The sequence below is a fragment of the Anomaloglossus baeobatrachus genome, chromosome 2 (assembly GCF_048569485.1).
Source record: "Anomaloglossus baeobatrachus isolate aAnoBae1 chromosome 2, aAnoBae1.hap1, whole genome shotgun sequence".
NCBI classification, from domain to species: domain Eukaryota; kingdom Metazoa; phylum Chordata; class Amphibia; order Anura; family Aromobatidae; genus Anomaloglossus; species Anomaloglossus baeobatrachus.
In genome coordinates this window covers 257,949,483-257,962,536 of record NC_134354.1, presented here as the reverse complement: position 1 = coordinate 257,962,536, position 13,054 = coordinate 257,949,483, and the positions used below count along the sequence as shown (strand labels likewise).

Genomic DNA, 13,054 nt, shown 5'->3' with positions numbered 1-13,054 from the left:
ACGTCCGGCTTCCCCCAGCGGCAACAGATCTCTTGAAACACGTCCGGGTGAAGAGACCATTCCCCTGCGTCCATGCCCTGGCGACTTAGAAAGTCTGCTTCCCAGTTTTCTACGCCCGGGATGTGAACTGCGGAGATGATGGATGCTGTGGCTTCCACCCACAGCAGAATCCGCCGGACTTCCTGGAAGGCTTGCCGACTGCGTGTGCCGCCTTGGTGGTTGATGTATGCCACCGCCGTGGCGTTGTCCGACTGAATTCGGATCTGCCTGCCTTCCAGCCACGGCTGGAATGCTTTTAGGGCTAGATACACTGCCCTTATCTCCAGAACATTGATCTGAAGGGAGGACTCTGGCTGAGTCCAGGTACCCTGAGCCCTGTGGTGGAGGAAGACCGCTCCCCACCCTGACAGACTCGCGTCCGTCGTGACCACAGCCCAGGATGGGGGCAGGAATGATTTTCCCTTCGACAAAGAAGTGGGAAGAAGCCACCACTGAAGGGAGGCCTTGGCTGCCCGAGAAAGGGAGACGTTCCTGTCGAGGGACGTCGACTTCCTGTCCCATTTGCGGAGAATGTCCCATTGAAGTGGACGCAGATGAAACTGCGCAAATGGAACTGCCTCCATTGCTGCCACCATCTTCCCTAGGAAGTGCATGAGGCGCCTCAAGGGGTGCGACTGGGCTCGAAGTAGAGATTGCACCCCTGTCCGTAGTGAACGCTGCTTGTCCAGCGGAAGTTTCACTATCGCTGGGAGAGTATGAAACTCCATCCCGAGATATGTCAGCGATTGGGTCGGTGTCAGTTTTGACTTTGGGAAATTGATGATCCACCCGAACCTCTGGAGAGTCTCCAGAGCAATGTTCAGGCTGTGTTGGCATGCCACCCGAGAGGGGGCCTGGACAAGAAGATCGTCTAAGTAAGGGATCACTGAGTGTCCCTGAGAGTGTAGGACTGCTACCACTGTTGCCATGACCTTGGTGAAGACCCGTGGGGCTGTTGCCAGGCCAAAAGGCAGTGCCACAAACTGAAGGTGTTCGTCCCCGATGGCGAAACGCAGGAAGCGCTGATGCTCTGGTGCAATTGGCACGTGGAGATAAGCATCCCTGATGTCGATCGATGCTAGGAAGTCTCCTTGGGACATCGAGGCAATGACGGAGCGGAGAGATTCCATCCGGAACCGCCTGGTTTTCACGTGTCTGTTGAGCAGTTTGAGGTCCAGAACGGGACGGAAAGATCCGTCCTTTTTTGGCACCACAAACAAGTTGGAGTAAAAACCGTGACCCCATTGCTGAAGGGGGACAGGGATAACCACTCCTTCTGCCTTCAGAGTGCTCACCGCCTGAAGAAGAGCCTCGACTCGCTCGGGGGGCGGAGATGTTCTGAAGAAACGAGTCGGAGGACGAGAACTGAACTCTATCCTGTAACCGTGAGACAAAATGTCTCTCACCCATCGGTCTTGGACATGTGGCAACCAGGCGTTGCAAAAGCGGGAGAGCCTGCCACCGACCGAGGATGCGGTTTGGGGAGGCCGAAAGTCATGAGGAGGCCGCTTTGGGGGCGGTTCCTCCGGCGGTCTTTTTAGGACGTGATTTAGACCGCCATGAATCAGAGTTCCTTCTGTGGCCTGTTGGACGAGGAGAATTGAGACCTGGCTGATGGCCGAAAGGACCGAAACCTCGATTGTACCTTCCGTTGTTGAGGTCTGTTTGGTTTGGACTGGGGTAAGGACGAGTCCTTTCCCTTGGATTGTTTAATGATTTCATCCAATTGCTCGCCAAACAGGCGGTCGCCAGAAAATGGCAAACCGGTTAAAAACTTTTTGGAAGCAGAGTCTGCCTTCCATTCACGTAGCCACATGGCCCTGCGGACTGCCACTGAATTGGCGGATGCTACCGCCGTACGGCTTGCAGAGTCCAGGACAGCATTCATGGCGTAGGACGCAAACGCCGACGCCTGAGAGGTTAAGGACACAACCTGCGGAGTAGCGGCACGTGTGACTGCATTAATCTCAGACTGACAAGCTGAGATAGCTTGGAGTGCCCATACGGCTGCAAATGCCGGAGCAAAGGACGCGCCGATAGCCTCATAGATGGATTTCATCAGGAGCTCTATCTGCCTGTCAGTGGCATCCTTGAATGATGTACCATCTGCCACTGCAACTATGGATCTGGCCGCCAGTCTGGAGACTGGAGGATCCACCTTGGGACACTGAGCCCAACCCTTGACTACGTCAGAGGGGAAGGGATAACGTGTGTCATTAAGGCGCTTAGTAAAGCGCTTATCCGGAAAAGCTCGGTGTTTCTGGACTGTATCTCTGAAGTCGGAGTGATCAAGAAATGCACTCCGTGTACGTTTGGGAAACCTAAAATGGAATTTCTCCTGCTGAGAGGCTGACTCCTCAATCGGAGGGGCTGGAGGAGAAAGGTCTAACACCTGATTGATGGACGCTATAAGGTCGTTTACTATGGCGTCCCCTTCAGGTGTATCAAGGTTGAGAGCGGCGTCAGGATCAGAGCCCTGATCTGCCACCTCCGCTTCATCCTCCAGAGAGTCCTCATGCTGAGACCCTGAGCAGTGTGATGAAGTCGAGGGAATTTCCCAGCGAGCCCGCTTAGTCGGTCTGGGACTGCGGTCCGTGTCGGAGTCCTCACCGTGGGACCTATGAGTCGACCCAGGAGCACTCTGCTGTGCCGAGCGAGGGGGGGCTGGGAGCAATGATTCCACAGTGCCCGGGGCCTGTGTTACCGGTCTGGACTGCAAAGCTTCTAGTATCTTAGCAGACCATCTATCCATAGACTCAGAAAGTTTGTCAGCAAATACTGCAAACTCTGTCCCTGTCACCTGGACAGTGGGAGCCGGCGGTTCCACCTGGGCCGAGGGTCCCACCAGTGGCTTAGACTCCGGCTGAGTGAGTGTCACAGGGGCCGAGCATTGCACACAATGAGGGTAGGTGGAACCTGCAGGTAGCATTGCCGCACATGAGGTACAGGTTGCAAAGTAAGCCTGTGCCTTGGCACCCTTGCTTTTTGCGGACGACATGCTGTTGTCTCCTCTTAGCGTAATCAGAGAGGGTATATAGTCAAAAGCAAATAGTGCAGCCGTACAGAGTAAATGTATACAATATAAGCATATAAATATACACTTCGGCACCCGGGGGGCCAGCACCTAGTAACAGGTGCGGCTTACCGACCGCCCTCAGCGGTTGTGTGACCACCAGATTCCCTGCCTGGGCCTCCCAGAGCTGTGGAGCTCGGTGTGTCTCCCCTCTGAAGATCTCCAGCGTCAGACGTGCTGATAGGAATGGCTGCCAGCGTTCTGAAAGGAGGAGGGAGCCGTGGGCGTGCCTCAGAAAGTGCGGGAATCTGGTGCCCCACGGTGCTCAGTGAGGGGGGAGGAGGATACTAAGTATGCTCCAGCCCTCAGCGCTGACGTCCAGTGCAGCATCCCGCCCTTACCCCTGACTGGCAGGCCCGGGGGCGGGAGTATGCGGTACTAGGCCGCAAAAGCCGGGGACTATAGTTATAAGCGCGGCCGGCAAACAAGCGCGGTCAGCGCGGTAGTCCCGGCGCACCAACACACCCAGCAGCTGCTGCAGCGTCCATAACACAGGCGCTCTATGCGCCGTCCCCAAGGGGACACAGAGTACCTCAGAGTAGCAGGGCCTTGTCCCTGATGATACCCGGCTCCTGTCCAGCAGATTCCTCCAGGGGCTGCGGAGGGAGCCCGGTCCCAGAGCATGGTGACCGGTTAGGATCCCACTTCACCCAGAGCCCCTAAGGGATGGGGAAGGAAAACAGCATGTGGCTCCAGCCTTTGTACCCGCAATGGGTACCTCAACCTTAACAGCACCGCCGACCAGAGTGGGGTGAGAAGGGAGCATGCCGGGGGCCCTGTTATGGGCCCTCTTTTCTTCCATCCGATATAGTCAGCAGCTGCTGCTGACTAAATTGTGGAGCTTGCATGGAAGTGTGCCTCCTTCAACACAAAGCATAAAAACTGAGGAGCCCGTGATGCACGGGGGGGTGTATAGGCAGAGGGGAGGGGCTTACACTTTTAAGTGTAATACTTTGTGTGGCCTCCGGAGGCAGAAGCTATACACCCAATTGTCTGGGTCTCCCAATGGAGCGACAAAGAAATAAGGCGTACTCCTAAAATAAGCCCTAGTTACAGCCAGGGTCGGCGTTAGGGGGAGTAGAACTGGGCAATTTCTCATGGGCCCTACTCTCTTAGGAACTTCAGCAGCTGTATTCCAAGGTTCAGATTGTGTAAGGACTTTTGATGACTTCACAGTCATGTGACATGATGTAATCAAAGGTCTCTTAATTGTACGAGTTTAAAGGAACTGAGCAGGAGACAGGCTTGTATGTTGGACTGGGATTATGGAGAAGGGAGAGCCGGTTGGGCAATTTCAAATGGCCACCATTCTCCTAGGGGCCCCAGTGTTTATATCATGATGATAAGACTGCTTAAGGACCTTTGTGACATCATGTCATGTGACCAAAGTCCTCTTAGTTGCAGGAGTCTAAAACTGAAGCGGAGACAGGCTGGTGCGTGTGTCTAGATAGATGATAGATAGATACACACAGGGTTTGGATTGTTATGCTGATGTAACAGAATGTGATATGATTATATTTGAATAAATGTTGATTTTATTTTTGTTGAAGAATAAATATGGATTAATGTTCAGGGAAAAAAAAAATCCCCTGAAAATAGCCATTTTGGAGCAAAAAATAATATATGACCCTGTCGTATTTTCAGGAAAACACGGTAGCTATTTTTATTAATTGTATTTTGATGGATTTTTAGTTTTTTTTGCGCCGGATTATCCTATATTTGTCTGTCGGGGATACCGGTTCAGAGACATGCAAACATCATTCTTTGTATTTCATCTTCTTGGTTTTGTAGTATAGTGTAGTAGCTGATGTATTATTTTCTTTTCCTTTTTCCTAAATACAAGAGGACTTGCAGTGCACCATGTTTCTTTGCTTACACAAGTAACAGATCTGTGACAGAATTATATTTATTGCATTTTATATGCCAATGTCCATACATATTTGTTTCATGCACCTAGAACCTATTGTACACGAGGATTCTGTACCAGGCGCACACGTGATGCCGGCACAGTGTTGGATCCTTTATACAGAGACCTCTGCACTGTTGAGGTAACAATTCCTGCCTTTTGTCTTCTCTTCCTCCTCCCACCGCCAGCAGCATAGTGACACAATATATGGGCACCTCCATGGGGAAGGACACAGGGAATGGGCTGTAGTGTAGACGTCCTCTCACCCATGGCAGGGGACACACAATGCCAATTACATCATTAAACACTGAACAGAAATACTTTTTAAATGTAAAAAATAAAAATAAAAAATGCACATTCAACAACTTGCACACGTAGTGTATCTGGCCACAACATTATCAGTGTGTAACACACATTCCAGCTACAATATGTGATTAAAATTATTACTTTTTCTAGTCTGTCTACAAACATACACAATCATCAAATGTTACCACAATCAATAGATGTCTGCACAAAGTGCGGGATGGCCGCAACGGATGCAACGCCAGGCCTCACAATGTACATATGCAGGTCAATGACATAAAGCGCAAGGCGAGGTTGGGCTCCAACATTGGGAGTGTGGGGGGCACGATGAAGAGTCTCGTTATCGGTTATTGATACACAAGTACCTTTGGCTTAGGGTAACCTCCATACTTGTACCAGGACCATAAAGCCAAAGCAAGAGGTGGTTTTGGTTTATTTGGCATGAAGAGGTATCTTTGGTCGGGGAGGCATAGGAGGATGCAGCACACAGGAGGAAGGGTCCTACTACCCTCTCGCTTATATAGGAACTGTGGGAAATGTTGCCACGTGCACATAAAAGGAAGCAGTTTTTTCTGAATTTCGACAGGCTTTGTAGTGATGGAAAATAACAGGGATTCTATATGTACATGTACTGCGCGTGTGTCACAGAAAGAAATAATGAATTCTAGAGTTTGGTTGTGTTCACCATATACGCAACATAATTGGTCCCAAATAAAGTAAACCTCTTAGCATGAAGACATAGCGCCTGATGTTACTGAACGGATCATGCCGTAATAATAATATTAATTTAAAAGGGAATCTATCACTAGTGTTTTTCCATGTAATCTGAGAGCAGGATAACGTAGGGGCAGAAACCCTGATTCCAGTGATGTGTCACTTACTGGGCTGTTTGCTGTACCTTTGATAAAATCACTATTTTATCAGTAGGTGATAATCATTAAAGGACTGGTAAACTCGCTGCCATGTAGTCATCCATATTCATAAGCTCTGTGCAATCCCACCACCACTACTGATAAACTGCTTCCTACGTACACTGCACAGGCAGAAAGCTGTCAATCGATGGTGTGGGCACGACTACAGACCTCAGCATATAAAGGGGATGTCCACTACCTGGACAACCCTACTCACTCGTAAAGATAAATAAGTCTATAATCACCTCTGGTGCGGCTGCGGTTCCAGTGCTTATTTTTTTTCTGGAGCGAACAAGGGGAAGGAGAAGGAGTTGTCCAAGTAGTGGACAACCCCTTGAAATCTAATGTTTAGTTGCTGCAGATCAAGTAGCTATAACAGTTATTTTATCAAAACTGCAGCAAGCAGCCCAGCAAGTAACACATATCTAGGATAAGAGTCTCTACCCCTACATCATGCTGATCTCAGTGAGGGTAGCAAAAACCCTGGTGACAGATTTCCATTAAGAGCATTGTATTGTACAGGCCAATCCAAACTGGATAAGGCTAGGCACCTTTGTGCCACTATATTACTAGTAAGCCAACAAAGAAACCATCTTTACACAAAAGTAACTAGCACAATACACCACTGATCACAGACAGCGATGAAGGCCTTTAAGTGCTGCGTGTGCCGCCTTTGAATGGAGACCACGGGCTGTATTGTAAAAGAGCATTATCAACTGATTTTCAGCCAAAGTGATATAATCACCTTTATGACTTGTTGCACTATTCCTGGAGCAATATATTTAACTAGTATAAAAAATATTTGGAAAGTTTTTGAAGTGCTGACAAGTCCAGGAATTCATGATTTTTTTTTTGTAGACAGAAGAAACATTTGTCCTCATTTGTGGTGCCCATGTTCCTTCCAAGGCACAAGCAGCACGACATCTGATAGTCCTCCATGTGTGCATTTGTCTACAAGTCAAGTGTGTATTCGGTATGGATTTGTCTGGACTCGTCAGTGTACGTACCATATGCTCACGTTTGTGTGAAGAATGCCAGCAGTAACATTGATCCAAAACAAGCAATGAAAATAAATAAAGTCTGGGTTTTTGGTACCTTTAGAAGTGACCAGACAAAAGCGCTAGAAAATAGGTAATTTGATGAGGACATCCAGTCCTAATTGCTCAGTGGGACGGAGAGAGAAGTCCAGGCATGCTCCTCAGAGCCATCTTTAAAAGGCGTCCAAACTTCCCATAATGTGCAGAAGGGGTAAGAAAACAGAAATGTCCCTTTACTGTTAATATCTGGCCATATAGTGTCAGTGTCCATTCTATGTCTGCTTCGTGAGAAAAGGATTGTGGGACATTCCTCTTCTGTCCACAAGTCACTGAAGTGCTGCCAAACTGAGGAAGACCCTAGGGGTTGTATAAAGTCACGTTCAAGTCTCATTCAGTTTTAACTGAACAAAGTTTGGGGTAAAAGGGTCAAGTTGGTCTCTGATGGAAGTGCTGGACTTTGGGGCAAGGGAGGTAACACATGGGCACTAAAGCTATTAGGGCAAATCTTCCATAGCTGTCTCTGGTTCCAAGTCATGGTCTTCCGGTAGCACTGTGTTCTGGTTAGTAACAGCGAGAGAGGCAGGTCTGACGTCCTCTTCAGTCGGCTCTTCTTTAACATGAACAGACTGACTACAAGGACAAATAGGTAAATAATTAGTAAGACATAAATTGGGGTGCCCCACTATTCAGATTCCCTAAAACGCCAACATTATGGGAAACAGCGCAGCCTGAGCAGAATTTGGGCAATTCTTATTACCTGTATTGAGGAGAAAGGCGCGGGCTGCTCCCATTACTGTTCCCAGGTTCCCCAGTGCTGGTAACGTCATCATGTCCACCATGGATTCCACTGCCTGAACTGTTGTGCAGCGGTGGGCTGTTCAGCAGAGGGAAACTGCTTTCTGCCAGGGCAGCCTGGGTTGGAGAAAAGTCAGAAAAGTGTAAGGCCTCATTCAGACATCACATTGCTTTCTTTTACGTAAAGAAAAAAAAAAAACGGACTGAGTTTCATCAGTTATTTTCATCAGAGTTTGGTCGTAGTTCCATCAGTTTTTTTAACTGATAAGAAAATAAAATTTCTCAGATTTTTTCACTGACTCATACACTTGCATTGGTGATTTTGATCTGATACTCAGACTAATATCGGACAAGTCTCCTGAGATTTGCATGAACCACTTGGTCCGTGAAAAAATCTAACGTGAACAGCCCCATAGACTGTGATAGGTACGAGTGGTATCTGAAAAAACAGGTAGCACTATGTGTGAATCAGCCCTATGAGTAGTAACGTAATCGTGTAAAAACTCAGTTGTAAACATTATTTGCTCATGTAAATATTCAATACTTAAGTAGAGAGTACTGAAAATTCATGTGTGCTAATAGAGACTATACACCAGTACATATTACTGACCAGTGTCATATGACACTCAGATTGGTATCAGCCTGTATTGTACCCCCAAGGTTAAACACCATGTGGCGGGTTATTACAGATGTATGTGTCAATGTCCTTACACTGATTGTAGATTCTTGTTTTTTTTTTTTTTAAGTGACGCTGTCAGCACAGAATCACTGTTCAAACCAAGTACAGGCGCTCGCACATCATGGCATAGCCCATCATTTCCATACACCTTCCCACCTGCTTGTTTTCCTTTTATCTCCTCACTTCTAAAGAAGCAGGTGGGAAGGTGTAAATGATTGTCTGCGTCATGATGCAAATCATGAAGGTGTTTTCACTAGAGTAAATGCACAGAACACCTTCAAAGGGTACAGTTTCACTTGCGTTTTGCACGGATGAGTGCAATCTGATAAAACATCAGATTGCTCTCACTCTAGTGTAAAACTATGGGGCAGTGTCCGTCTGCGATTGATTTCTCATGCCATATCGGCATACGGAATGAATCGCAGCATGCTGCGTCTGGCAGTGAGTCTTGGCTCACACACCCCCATACAAGTCTAAGGGAGTGTGTGATACTTTGCACTGTATTGTGTCATCCGAGCATAGTGCGATATACGCAGAGACAGGCAGCGGAGGAGATGGAGTGCTCATCCCTCTTCTCCTCAGCTGTGATACAATCGCAAGATCACAGTCACATGATCCTCGGCTGATGCCCGCAGCAGAGGGTCATTAGCATATCGCTTCTGATGCTCACTCATCCGTGGAACCGTACCCAAATGGAGAAAAATTTTTGCACAACAAGAAGTTGAGCAAAAAATATTGTGTTACTTTTAGTGGTTTTGGCCAATTTCAGCAGGCTCTGCCAAAGCTAAGGGCGCGACGGTGTAGGACAAAACCCACCAGATAAATGAATCAAGAGTCGGAGTGTGATTTACCCCAGAAATGTCACTCCAGTCCATTGATTGAAGTAACATTTCACACCAGTGATAAGAAGCCATTAAGTGCTTAATATGTTAATCACATCTTCCTCCTGCACCCCCATAATTAAGAATGGTGTACACAACGCAAGTCTTAAGGAATTGGACCCATTGGATTTACTCAAACACAAAGAAAAAAGTAATTTTATCCCACTGCAATTAAACAGTAAACTAAACACTACAAGATACAGAAAGACATGGAATATGGGAGAATTAACATAGACTGATGGTAGCTTAAGGCTATGTCCGCACTTTGCATTTTTACCTGCGTTTCCGCAGCGTTTTGAACTGCAGCGTGTTCATGCCAAAATGCATGCGTTTTGATTTTCCAGCAGTCTATGGGAAATAGGAATTTCTTGCCCGCACTTTGCTGTTCAAAACGCTGCATTTAATTTGCATAATTTTGGGCAAAAACTCAGCGTTCAAAGAGGCAGCATGAAAAATTGTTTTTGCCATTTGGGCTGCGTTTTGCTAACATTGAAGTCAATGAGAAGTTGCAAAAAGCAAGCAACATCAAAATTCCAGCGTTTTACCTGCTTTTTAGCTGCAGAAAGCATGCGTTTATGATATCAAAATCATGGAATGATATGTCCCTTCATACACACACATAGTCCGACAATTAAATTAATGACAAATAGTAATTTATTATTATTTTAGCCATAAACAGTATAAAACCGCTATCATTATATTAAATAAAACTATTTTCGTTATGATTTATAAAATTATATTTGTTTTCATTTTTTTTTCCTTTTTTCATAGTGTTTGTATGTTAAAACTTTAGTAGTATTTAGTAGTGTGTTTGTAATCAAAACACATCTGTCTTTAAGCAATGGAAAAGCATGTAAAAAGCGCTAAAAACGCGGCTAAAACGCGGTAAATAAGCACGTGTATTTATCGCGTTTTCGTGGTCAAAAGCAACTTTGGCAAAAGCAATTTCTGCCAGAGCATGCGTTTAGAACTGCAACTACCTCGACGCAGAGTGCGAACATAGCCTAAAACATATGCAGCTGACCACAGATATTGGCTGACTAGGTGGTTGGCCATTATGGATCTTTATCTTCTGCCTGTGTATGCTGGATGACAGTGTCCAACCATTTGTCACTTGTCTTGCTCTTTTTTTTTTAGAATTAAAGTCTGTAAATATTTAATATACCAAAATCTAAAATTACTCAACCTATAAGAAATAAACACCATGCAGAAAGAAAAAAACTCAAAATGCCAAAATCGGAGTTTTTCTGTCACCATACTTTTAAAAAAAACAAAAAACGAAATAACGAATCAATCCGTTTTATGTACAACTAATTAGTATCTCTAATAACATCAGCTTCCATGCAAAAAAACCAAACAAACGAAAAACACCCAAAAAACCCAGCTCCATGGAAACAAAAATAAAACAATTGTTTTTAAAAAATGGTGATAAACGTTTAGGTTTTCTTTATAGTAAGTTTCAAGTTTGGCATTGCTGTAATCGTTTTGACCTGGAGATTCATGATGCCTGGTCAATTTTACAATATAATGAACACCAAATAAATAAATAAATGGCGGAATTGTTTTTTTTTGTTTTTTTCCAGTACATGCTTTGCTAAAGTGAATGCTGTGATTCCAATCTGAAGCTTGTCCTACAAAAAAGAAGCTCTATTACTGCTATGTCAATGGAAAAATACAAGTTATGGCTCTTAAAAGAAGAGAAGGAAAACTAAAAATGGCCATTGGTAAAATATCTGTTCCGATCACCTGTAAAGTCAATGGGATCACAAAGCTTTCATCTCACCTGGTAGCTTGCATTTAGGGCTCCATAGCCAAGGCCTGAAATCATATTCTTAACAAGGGTTGGGCTCCTGGAAGAATTCAAAGTGGTAAAAACAAAATTAAGATTTGAAAAATAATCCTTGTAACAGCTTAGAAATCAGTACAAATTATTAATCAGCATCCATGTGTAACAATGTAATCATTTCCCAATCTTCATAATGTCACCTCAAGGCTCAGTACTTTTCTGTGTGTAAGATTGAAAAAGAAGTGTATCTCTACTGCCATCTGCTGGGAATGGCTAGTGCTGCATGTTAAAGCCGCTTTTCCCTGAAGCATGGGTTTCAGTAAGGCTAGCGCCACACATCCGTGCCGCTGGCACGTGTTTGTCATTTTTTACACGTACCGGCGGCACGGAGACACGTACACGTACAGCAATGCTACCCTATGGTAGCAGGCACACACACGTAAAACCACACGGAACGTGTGTCCATGTGCGTTTGTACGTGTGTGCGTTTTTCAAAGCGCTGACATGTCCGTTTTTTCACCGGCAGCACGGGTGTCACACGGCCCACATCCGTACCACACGGGTGTAGTGTGGATGCGGTCCCGTGTGACACGCGCCGGAGAAAACACACACATGTCAGTGAAAAAAAACCAAAACATTAACTCACCTTCTCCAGCCCTCCTGTCTCTGCCGCTGCCGCCTCTTGCTGCCGACCGCCGCTCATTATTCTCATTGAATATTTACTTCACTGCCTGGCAGCAGCAGCAGCGGGGAGACGGGAGGGCTGGAGACCGAGGATCAGCACCACGGACAGCAGCGCGGACATCAGGAAGGACCAGGTGAGTATAATAATTACCGGTTCTACGTGTGCTATCGCGGATAGCACACGTAGAACACACGTGTCACGCACGTACCAGAGACACGTACTTACCTGCACGCAACACGCAGGGAAAATACGTGTCTCTCGGCACGTGCGTGAATTTCACGTGAGTGTGGCAGAAGCCTAAGGCTGCTTTCACACATCATTTTTTTTTTTTTGCATCAGGCACAATCCGGCTCAAAAACCTATGCAACGGATGCGTCGAAAAAAACGGATCCGTTGCATACGTTCCATGCGGCCCGTCCGTTTTTTGATGGGTGTGGCTTGTTACTGAGCATGCGCAGTTCAAAAAACTGCATCCGGTGGCCGGATGCAGTTTTTGCCGCAGGACGCCGCATCCGGCGTCCATAGGCTTGCATTGTAAAATCGCGCTGGATCCGGCGCGATGCGGTTTTTTCGCAGCACAAAAAAAGTGCCAGGCAACGTTCCATCCGGTCGTCGCATGGGCTAAATATGCCACATCCGGCAAAAACCGGACGCAACACAAGGCCATGCGGCACAATACGGAGCTAATGCAAGTCTATGCGGAAAAAACGCAACCGGCGGCAAAAAAACCCGGTTGCGGTTTTTCTGCAAAGTGCCGTATTGTGCTGTTCAGCAAAAAACGGATGTGTGAAAGCAGCCTAAATTGGGTGATGGAAGGATTCCGCAAAATAGAAGCTCACAGCACATAAAGGGTTTTTTCAGCAGTTTTTGGAGTAGAAACTCTCCAAATCTTAAACTGCTTCACTCAGTTTCTATTCAGACATCTCAACAAGAAGACACTGTGTACCCAGCCTTAGATA

The 13,054-nt window shown here is 46.3% G+C and overlaps 1 protein-coding gene across 2 annotated transcripts in view; it reads right to left on the bottom strand.

The window, feature by feature from the left end:
* Positions 1 to 4,728: 4,728 nt before the first annotated feature.
* Positions 4,729 to 13,054, bottom strand: part of FOXP4 (forkhead box P4) — a 107,222-nt gene continuing 98,896 nt past the window's right edge. For both annotated transcript variants that reach the window (XM_075335770.1, XM_075335771.1), the window contains 3 exons: positions 11,408 to 11,474; positions 8,027 to 8,181; positions 4,729 to 7,899 (listed from right to left, as the gene is read on the bottom strand). In XM_075335770.1, coding sequence (XP_075191885.1) covers positions 7,764 to 7,899; positions 8,027 to 8,181; positions 11,408 to 11,474 — 358 coding nt within the window. In that variant the 3' untranslated portion in view covers positions 4,729 to 7,763. The remainder of the gene's footprint in view (positions 7,900 to 8,026; positions 8,182 to 11,407; positions 11,475 to 13,054) is intronic.